This window comes from Salvelinus sp. IW2-2015, linkage group LG35, assembly GCF_002910315.2.
Source record: "Salvelinus sp. IW2-2015 linkage group LG35, ASM291031v2, whole genome shotgun sequence".
NCBI classification, from domain to species: domain Eukaryota; kingdom Metazoa; phylum Chordata; class Actinopteri; order Salmoniformes; family Salmonidae; genus Salvelinus; species Salvelinus sp. IW2-2015.
The window spans coordinates 1,681,112-1,692,560 of NC_036874.1; the positions used below are offsets into that span (position 1 = coordinate 1,681,112).

At 42.1% G+C, this 11,449-nt stretch overlaps 1 protein-coding gene across 1 annotated transcript in view; it reads left to right on the forward strand.

The window, feature by feature from the left end:
• Window positions 1-11,449, forward strand: part of LOC111958611 (collectin-12) — a 58,036-nt gene that overhangs the window by 41,569 nt on the left and 5,018 nt on the right. The window contains exons 5-6 of the mRNA XM_023979874.2: window positions 3,915-4,031; window positions 4,157-4,754. Coding sequence (XP_023835642.2) covers window positions 3,915-4,031; window positions 4,157-4,754 — 715 coding nt within the window. The remainder of the gene's footprint in view (window positions 1-3,914; window positions 4,032-4,156; window positions 4,755-11,449) is intronic.

Genomic DNA, 11,449 nt, shown 5'->3' on the forward strand with positions numbered 1-11,449 from the left:
AGCCATCATTGTAAATAAAAGTCTCTAACTGACTTGCCTAGTTAAATAAAATAAATATATTACAACAAACAAACATTACAACACACAACACACAACCATTTAATACACAACCCAAATAATTTTCCAATCCTTTAGTTTGAACAGAACCATTTTATTATTTTGTTTGGTTCCACTTTCCCAACCAGCAAAATAAAGTTCTGAACTGGTTCAAATCAAATTAAAAAAAGGACTGGATTATATGGTTCCTTCTGTTCCTTTTTAAACCTCTGAATAAAGAACATTATAGATTAAGGTCATTAAATGAATTCAACAATCAGTGCAGAGAGAGCAGCTTGCTATGGAGGATTAACTTCACTCGGATAGGGGCAGCATTTTCAATTTTGGATAAATAGCGTGCCCAATTTCAACTTCCTTCTACTCATCCCCAGAATATAAGATATGCATATTATTAGTAGAATTCGGATAGAAACCACTCTGAAGTGTCTAAAACTGTTTGAATCATGTCTGTGAGTATAACAGAACTTATGTAGCAGGCAAACCCCGAGGACAAACCATTCAGATTTTTTTGGGGGACTCACTGTCTGTTCAATGAGATTTCATTGGGATACTAGATTTCTAAGTGACTTGTTTGCAGTTCCTACCGCTTCCACTGGATGTCACCAGTCTTTGGAAATTTGTTGAGGTATCCTTTGTGTAATGAAGAAGTATGGCCATCTTGAATGAGTGTCACTTGAAGTGTACTTTTTGAGAGAGGTGCATGACTCGAAAGTAGCGTCAGTTGTTGTCTTCCTGTATTGACACAAGATAGTCCCGTCTTCAATTGATCGATTATTAAACATTAAAAATACCTAGATTGGATTACAAATGTAGGTTGAAATGTTTTGGCAAAGTTTACACGTAACTATTGAGATATTTTGTAGTGACGTTGCGCAAATTGGAAGCTGTTTTTTTCTGGATCAAACGCGCCAAATAAATTGACATTTTGGATAGAAATGGACGGAATTAATTGAACAAAGGACCATTTGTGAGTTTATGGGACATATTGGAGTGCCAACAAAAGAAGCTCGTCAAAGGTAAGGCATGATTTATGTTTTATTTCTGCGTTTTGTGTTGTGCCTACAGGGTTGAAATATGCTGCACTCTCTTTGTTTACTGTTGTGCTATCATCAGATAATAGCATCTTATGCTTTCGCCAAAAAGCCTTTTTGAAATCTGACATGTAGCTGGATTCACAACGAGTGTAGCTTTAATTTGGTATCTTACATGTGTGATTTAATGAAAGTTAGATTTTTATAGTAAATATATTGAATTTGGCTCGCTACATTTTTCTGGATTTTGGCCAAGTGGGACGCTACCGTCCACCTATCCTACACCCAAAACAAACAGTATACAAAAACACTGGGCGAGGGTAAACCTCATTGAACGCCACGGGACGATATCCGTAACACACAATATATACATAGCGCGCAGCATATCAGCTCACCAATGCATAGGTACTCCCACCACCAACGGACATGGGAACAAAGGGCACATATATACAAGTACAGTCAGTGGGAATAAGGGCCAGGTGTCCGCAATGAAAGTTCCAGAGGGATCATGACAGGTACATGGTTCTCGGTAACAGCCGGACAGCTAGAGAGGGAGCGAATGTGTTCTGTACCTCCAATCAAGCTGATTTGCGAATTTTCATTGACATTGGTGTCTTATGTGACTCACCACCTGGATTCCGTCTTATGTAGCAACATTTGAATTTCTGTTTTTTACATTGGATAAAAGTAGAGACTCAAAACTACAAAACGGTATATCATACACTGCATTTGAGGAAACAATGGGAAAGTATTCTGCTTTGACTGTTGATCAACTTGTAAACTCACRTTTGAGAAAACCGTCTTTCAAAGTTTTMGTACTACTATTGGAGAGCCTACTTTGTCTACACCCATTCAGCATTGTTCACACCCTCTTAAGCCTTAGKCCCACCCATCTCTTTAAGGGTTGATCCAACCGTTCTGTACTAACTTGCCAGCTACTTCCAGACATCTAAGAGAGAGAGAACAGCTCACTGAACATTACTCMCRCTATTGCTCTATCTGTGGTTTCACGTGCAGAGCGCACTCTGGATGCTCTGGCTAATGAGTAGGGTTGTTCCGAAAGCTCTGACCTCACAATTATAGTCAAGCACACAACTGGCTAACATTGGCTAGCTACATCCTGACACATAATGAGAGAACACCCCACTCTGACCATTTTACTCCCCCTAGCAGAGCTGGTTAGGCTTTTTTCATGATATCCAGAGCGTTGGTAACTAACTGTGCTGCTGGCAACAATTGAATTACGCTTTGTTGCCGACGTTTACTGACACCAAACATATTCAACGTGCGTTCAAATGCATCAGTTATTCTGCACTRTGGTACACTAAGACGATAAGAAATGTAGCTAGGTAGCTAGCTAGGGAAACAATGAATCCCAARGCATGACGTAACGTTAGTTAGCGAGCCAGRCAGACTCATTCTCCTCCCATCTGGTCCCAACACAGCATAAGCTTCATTCCACGTTCTACTGACTGTTGACATCTAGTGGAAGGCGTATGAAGTGCAAACAGATCCATATATTACAGGGAATTGAATAGGCGATGACTTTAACAATGACCACTCTCAGAATTTTCACTTCCTGTTTGGATTTTTTCTCAGGTTTGTACCTGCCATATGAGTTCTGTTATACTCACAGACATCATTCAAACAGTTTTAGAAACGTCAGTGTTTTCTATCCAATAGTAATAATAATATGCATATATTAGCATCTGGGACAGAGTAGGAGGCAGTTCACTATGGGCACGCTATTCATCCAAAAGTGAAAATGCTGCCCCTTATACCAAAGAAGTTAACTTGAAATGAAAATACTGTCAAAATGTTGTTAAGYCATGTAGCTAGTTAGCTAAACAATGGACCATAATCACAACTCATGACATTACTACCCTGCATGAATCTGCAGGTAGCTAACCAACCATGTTATATGGCTATAACTAGTCAAGCAAATGTGTCTGAGATACGAAGAAATAGATCATACACATGACGTTAGCTAGCGACCCAGCCAGCTAACGTCAGCTAGCTAATAGTACACTTAAAATGAAACCACTTTCTGTCAAAATTAGAAACGTGTAATATCTGAAAATAGTATACATCGTGGTTAGYCGCGTCTCCTGTCTGATGCCATGAATGGTTGCCTTAGTTCGACAATGTAATCCAGACTGGTATTTTCTCCATCTCCTTAGCTATCATACTCGAATTCCACTTATTTCAAAACTTAGTCCTCCAGAAAGTGCAGAGCATACACATAACATTAGCTAGTGAGCCAGCCAGCTAATMTTAGCTAGTAAACAGTACATTTGAAACTTGACATTAGGTTTATGCAGTTTTACCATGCACATTTTTTTTAAAGCCTCGTTCGACACGACTACCTAAYCATACTGACCAGCTCCAATAGACAGCCTCGTGCTATATGGCAGACTAATCCAAACTCATCTCTCGGCATGTCCAGCCCACTCATTATCTCAGCCAATTGTGGCTAGCAGGAAGATTGCTCTGTTTTTCTGTGGCTAAACCAACTAGSCTCGTAACTGAACAATTTTATTCGTATTTACAGATAGCGTTCAAGTTTGATATTAAGGGACATGAAAGTTCACATGTTCGAGAAGGCATTTCTGCCAAAAAATGCATTTTGATGAAAATARATTTGTTAKGTTCAAACGGCTCTCCTGTGAAGTCGTGACTTGCGACATACGCCTAGTTTTCTGAATCGGGTCACATTTTGGCTTAGATAATATGGTTTTAATTTAACATTGAGCATCACTCAATGCCTACTATTAATATATAGCTTCAGTCAAAGTGCCCCTAATGATATATAACTGTGTTTTCCAGGTGGATATCAGTAGTCTGAACAGGACACAGGCTCAGCAGGGTCGTCTGCTCAGTGCCCTGCAGCGCAGTGTGGAGGATGCAGGACAGGCCGTGCAGAGACTGAAGAACAACTTTCATGTGCGACTGAGATACCACACCTAACCCTAACCTTAACCCCACACTATAGTCATTAGGATTAGTGTTATTATAGTACTAATGACGATGTTTATAATGATGACGATGATTATTATTATTATTTCCAGGGCCTGCAGCAGACAGCCAGACAGACCCAGGCGGACACTGATTGGTTGAGAGAGAAGGTCCAGAACCTGCAGGTGTTGACAGCCAATAACTCGGCCCTGGCTCAGTCCAATGGGGAGGTGCTGGAGGACATGGGTCTGCAGCTGAACACACTGATCAATCAGACCAAGAACACCTCCTTCCTGACGGAGGGACACAACCAGAGCCTGCGCCTCTTCAAGGACCAGCAGAAAGACCACAAAAACACCACCTCCTCACGCTTCGACGAGATGGAGGCACGCCTCAACAGCCACGAGGGGGACATCAACCGCGTAACGGGGAACTTCAGCTTTGCCAATCAGCTCCTGGGAATAATCAGCTCTGAACTGAACAGCCTGCGGACCTGTGCTGAGACAGTGACTCACCACTCTGACCTGCTGTTGGGGCTGAATGGTAGTGTAGCGGAGGTCCGAGGGGACGGGCTGGAGCTCCAAGCCCAGCAGGATGAGCTGACGGACAGGCTGGACAGGGAGGTCAACAGCCTGTCGCTCTTTATGGAGGAGATGAAGATGGTGGACAGAAAACAATCCCAACTCATCAGCAACTTCACCATCCTACAGGGTAATAGATAGCATACTATACAGATAATAATACTATTAAATTGAATAATAATATAGTTATTATCAGCAACTTTACCATCCTACAGGGTAATATGTAGTATACTATACATTTATTACTACTATTATACAGTATATAATACAACTATAGTAATCATCACCAACTTCACTGTCCGACAGGGTAACGTATAGTATACATATAATAATACTATTATATAATACTACTATAGTAATCATCACCAGCTTCACCATCCTACAGGGTAATATATAGAATACTATACATATAATAATAGTATTATATAACACTACTATAGTAATCGTCATCATCTTCACCACCCTACAAATTCATATACAGTARCAGTCAAAAGTTTGAACACACCTACTCATTCAAGGGTTTTTCTTTATTCTTACTATTTTCTACGTTGTAGAATAATAGTGAAGACATCCCAACTATGAAATAACACAAACAAAATCATATAGTAACCAAAAAAGTGTTAAACAAATCAAAATATATTTTATATTTGAGGCGGCAGCGTATCCTAGTGGTTAGATTGTTGGACTAGTAACCGAAAGGTTGCAAGATTTAATCCCTGAGCTGACAAGGTAGAAATCTGTCGTTCTGCCGCTGAACCACGCAGTTAACCCACTGTTCCTAGGCTGTCATTGAAAATAAGAATTTGTTCTTAATTACTTGCCTAGTTAAATCAAGGCTACATTTCTTTTTATATAATTCAAAGTTTCTTCGATGACAGCTTTGCACGCTCTTGGCATTCTTTAAACCAGCTGCATGAGGTAGTCACCTGGAATGCATTTCAAATAACAGCTGTGCCTTGTTTAAAGTTCATTTGTGGAATTTCTTTCCTTAATGCATTTGAGCCAATCAGTTGTGTTGTTGTAAAGGACACCAAAAAGAAGAAGAGACTTGCCAATATACACAAGCAATGGACATTAGAGCGGTGGAAATCTGTCCTTTCAGTCCAAATTTGAGATTTTTGGTTCCAAACACRGTGTCTTTGTGAGACGCAGAGTAGAAGAACGGACGATCTTCGCATGTGTGGTTTCGATTGCGAAGCATGGAGGAGGAAGTGTGATGGTGTGGGGGTGCTTTGCTGATCACACTGCCTGTGATTTATTTAGAATTCAAGGCATGCTTAACCAGCTTGGCTACCACAGCATTCTGCAGCGATACGCCATCACATCTGGTTTGCGCTTAGTTGGACTATCATTTGTTTTTCCACAGGACAATGACCCAACACACATCCAGGCTGTGTAAGGGCTATTTGACCAAGAAGGAGAGTAATGGAGTGCTGCATCAGATAACCTGGCCTCCACAATCAACCGATCGCAACACAATTGAGATGGGTTGGGATGAGTTGGACTGCAGAGTGAAGGAAAATCAGCCAACAAGTGCTCAGCATATGTGGGAAAGACTATTGGAAAAGCATTCCAGGTGACAACCTCGTGAAGCTGGTGGAGAGAATGCCAAGAGTGTGCAAAGCTGTCATCAAGGCAAAGGGTGGCTACTTTGAAGAATCTCAAAGATAAAATATTTTGATTTGTTTAACACTTTTTGGCTACTAAATGATTCAATATGTGTTATTTCATAGTTTTGGTGTCTTCACTATTATTCTACAATGTAGAAAATAGTAAAAATAAAGAAAAACCCTTGAATGAGTAGGTGTGTCCAAACCTTTGACTGTACTGTATATATTGTGGCGTACAGCAGCTCAGCCACCAGGGGGAGACTCGTCGAGGCCTGGTGACAGACGGAGTAAACATCACGAGGCGATGGCTCCATCTGTTGGACGTGCCAGGTCTCGACGGGCTCTCCGGACAGGACTAATTGCGGCTGATTGGGGATTGGTGAGTAATCAGGGGCTGATTGCTCATCAGCTGTACAAGTCCCTTAAAGCTACCAGAAGGGCAGCACACAGGGAAGAGACTGGGGGACGAAAGGACTCCCGTATAGTTGGGGACGGTACCAGAGGTAACAGGAGGGAGTWCAGTTTTTGATCCCCTCAGGATACAGCAAGACCRGGAGCCCAGAAGACGGTATCCCGGAGAGGGTCTCTTGGGGGAGACCTATTCTTTTCTTTTGGACTATTATTTGAATAAACACCTTTGAAACTGAGCTAATCCTACTCTGTCCGTGTCTGATCTGTGTAAACGTTTTGACCAAACCCCCTGGTCTGCCACAAATTTATGTAATCAGGAAGTTCCCCTCCTGTGTTTCAGGTCCTCCGGGACCAAGGGGGCCAGAGGCGCACAAGGGACTTCAGGGGCCCATAGGCCAGCAGGGTCAGAAGGGGGAGCGAGGGGACAAGGGAGTGGCGGGGGTGCAGGGCCCTAGAGGAGAGAAGGGTTCTGATGGCCCCCAGGGGTGGCAGGGCTGAATGGGCCCCAGGGGCCTTGGAACCCTCGGGCCTAAAGGCTACAGGGGTTCTGGGGGTCGGCTTGGGACCTCAGGGGAGAAGGGAGAACCTGGAGCTCAGGGCCTGGTGGGCAGAGATGGACAGGCTGGTCCTCAGGGAGCCCAGGGCCCTCAGGGGGAAGAGGCCAGACAGGGATCCTCAGGAACAGAGGGACCTCGTGGGCTGGTAGGACCCATCGGCCCACCAGGGCCTCCCGGGTTACCAGGCCTCCCTTTTCAGTTGTATTACCCCCTGTGGTGACAAACTCCCCTATAATGGTGCAGACCCCCGTATGGAGCCAGATGAGCCTGGCAGCCAGAGGAACCAGATAAGCGTGAGCAGCGGAGGGAACCACCTGTCCAGCCTAAAGAATCAGTGGTGCCTGCTGTGGAACCAAAAGCCTCTGTTTCTCGACAGGTCCAACCTTCTCGCTACAACAACCTGCTCCAGGTGAGCCCATTAGGATGTACAATATATGTTCTATGTTCAGATATATGGAAAATGTTGTTGTTGTGGACAGGCTGATGTAGTGTTGTGTTATAGTAACCAAGGCTGATATAGTGTTGTGATAGTACCCAGGCTGATATAGTGTTTTGATAGTACCCAGGCTGATATAGTGTTGTGATGGTGACGAGAATGATATAGTGTTGCAATACAATAGTAACCAGGCTGATATAGTGTTGTGATAGTAACCAGAATGATATAGTGTTGCAATACAATAGTAACCATGCTGATATAGTGTTGTGATAGTAACCAGACTGATAGTCTTGCAATACAATAGTAACCAGGCTGATATAGTGTTGTCATACAGTAATAACCAGGCTGATATAGTGTTGTGATAGTAACCAGCTGATATAGTGTTGTGATACAGTAGTAACCAGGCGTATAGTGTTGTGATAGTAACCAGACTGATATAGTGTTTGTGATACAGTAATACAGGCTGATATAGTGTTGTGATAGTAACCAGGCTGATATATGTTTGTGATAGTAACCAGCTGATATAGTGTTGTGATAGTAACCAGGCTGTATAGTGTTGTGATAGTAACCAGGCTGATATAGTGTTGTGATAGTAACCAGGCTGATATAGGTGTTGTGATAGTAACCAGGCTGATATGTGTTGTGATAGTAACCTGGCTGATATAGTGTGTGGATTTTTTGTGGGTGCTGCGAAATGCCTATGTTTCTAACTCCGCCAATGCAGTAATATCTATCAAGTTATATCTAACAATTTCACAACATATCCAATACACTATAAGTAAAGGAATGGAATTTAGATATATACATATATGGACGAGCAATGTCGAGCGGCATAGACGAAGATACAGTAGTATAGAATACAGTATATACATATGAGATGAGTAAAGCAGTATGTAAACATTATTAAAGTGACCAGTGTTCCATTATATAAATGGTCAGTGATTTCAAGTCTATGTATATAGGCAGCAGCCTCTAATGTGCTAGTGACGGCTATTTACACGTCTGATGGCCTTGAGATAGAAGCTGTTTTTCAGTCTCTCGGTCCCTGCTTTGATCAATCAATCAATCAATCAATCAAATGTATTCATATAGCCCTTTTTACATCAGCAGATAACACAAAATGCTGTACAGAAATCCAGCCTAAAACCCAACAGCAAGCAATGCAGATGTAGAAGCACGGTGGCTAGGAATAACTCCCTAGAAAGGCAGGAACCTAGGAGAGAACATAGAGAGGAACCAGGCTCTGAGTGGTGACACTCCTCTTCTGGCTGTGCCGGTGGAGATATAACAGAACATGGCCAAGATGTTCATGTTCATATGAACCAGGCAGGGTCAAATAATAATAATAATCACAGTTGTGTGACAGTCACTAACTATACCTACATGTCCATATTGCCTCAAGTAGCCCGACTAACCGTGTCTGTATGTAGCCTCCCTCTGTATACTCCCGTATATAGCCTCTCTACTCGTTTACCTCTCTGTATAAGCTCCTACTGTTATAGCCTCCATGCTGTATATGCCTCTCTACTGTATATAGCTCCTACTGTATATAGCCTATACTGTATATTAGCTCCCTACTGATGTAAACCTCTCTATCTGTTACTGCCTAGCTACTGTATTGCCTCCTACTGATATATAGCCTCACCTACTGTTATAGCCTCCTACTGTAATATAGCCTCACTACTTGTAAGTCCTCACTACTGTATATAGCCTCACTCCTACTGTATGATAGCCTCTCTACTGTATATAGTCCTCCCTAACTAGTTCCATATAGCCTCTCTGTCTGACTAGTTATATAGCCTCTCTACTGTTATAGCTCCTACTGTATATAGCGCTCGCGCTTTACTCTCCCTACTGTATATAACGCCCTCTCTAACTTGTTATAGCTTCTCTAACTGTTATAGCCCTCTACTGTTATACTGCCTCATCTGTTATAGCCTTCACCTTGCTGTTATAGCCTCACTACTGTTATAGCCTTCTCTAACTGTATATAGCCTCTCTACTGCTACTATATAGCCTATCTAACTTATATAGCCTACTCTACTGTTATAGCCTCTCTACTGTATATAGCCTCACTACTGTATATAGTCCTCTCTACTGTATATAGCGTCTCCCTATGATACTAGTCCTTCCTCTACCTGTATATAGCCTCCCTACTGTATGTAGCCTCTCTACTGTATATAGCCTCCTACTGTATATAGCCTTCCCTACGTGTATACAGCTCTCTGTTATGCCTCTCTACTGTATATGCCTACAGCTACTGTTTAGTGGCCTCACTACTTATAGCGCCCTCACTACCTCCGTACTATAGCGCTCTCTACTGTAATATAGCTCTCTCTTTATAGCCTGTACTCTACTGTTATATAGCCTACTGCTAGTTATAGCCTCTTACTATGTTAATGGCGCCCTCTACTGTATATATAGCCTTCTACTGTATATAGCCTCTCTACTGTATATAGCCTCTCTACTGTATATAGCCTCACTACTGTATCTCACTACTGTATATGCCTCCTAACTGTATATAGCCTCACTACTGTTCATGCCTCATCTGTTATAGCCCTCTCTACTGTATATAGCTCACTATACTGTATCGCTCACTCTGTATCCTCACTAATGTCATATAGCCCCCTACTGTATCCTCATACTGTATATAGCCTCTCTACTGTATATACTCACCTATCTGTATAGCTCCTCTACTGTTATAGGGCCTCTCTTACTGTATATAGCCTCACTACTGTTATATAGCCTCACTAACTGTATATAGCCTCTCACTGTATTATAGCCTCTCTACTGTATATAGCCTCCTACTGTTATAGCTCTCTACTGTTATACCTCCTAGCTGTATATAGCCTCTCTACTGTAATATAGTCTCTACTGTATATAGCCTCTACTACTGGTATATAGCCTCACTACGTTATCCTCACTACTGTATATAGCCTCTCTACTGTATTAGCCTCACTACTGTTATAGCCTCACTGCTGTTATAGCCTCTCTACTTTGTATTTATAGCCTCACTACTGTATAGTCCTCATCTGTATCCTCACTACTGTATATAGCCTCACTACTGTATCCTCACTACTGTATATAGCCTCTCTACTGTATATAGCCTCTCTTACGTAAGCTTTGTTATCCTCACTACTGTATATAGCCTCACTATGTACTAGTTAGCCTCTCTACTGTTATTAGCCTCTCTACTGTATATAGCCTTCTACTGTATATAGCCTCACTACTGTATATAGCCTCACTACTGTAATATTACCCTCCTACGTGTATAATAAGCCTCTCTATGTATATAGCCTCACTACTGTATATAGCCTCACTACTGTATATTCACTACTGTATATAGCCTCATGTATATAGCCTCACTACTGTATACTACCTCACTACTGTATATAAGCCGTTACACTACTGTATATAGCTCTCTGCTATATAGCCTATCTACTGTATATAGCCTCTTCTAGTGTACATTTAGCCTCCTACTGTTAATATAGCCCTCCCTACTGGTATATAGCCTCGCGTACTGTATATAGCCTCGCTACTCTGTATATAGCTCTCCTACTGTATATAGCCTCTCATGTATATAGCCCTCGGCTACTGTATATAGCTCGCTACTGTCACCCTCATAGCCTCACACTAGATGACAAGCCGTCTCTACTGTTATAGCCTTCCCTCTACTGTTATGCTATGCTGCTGCCTCAATTAACTCACTGCTGTTATAGCATTACGAACTGTTACCAGCCTCAATCCTGTATATAGCCTCACCATGGCTGTTATACTCTCTCTACTGTAGTATGTCACTATCTACTGTATA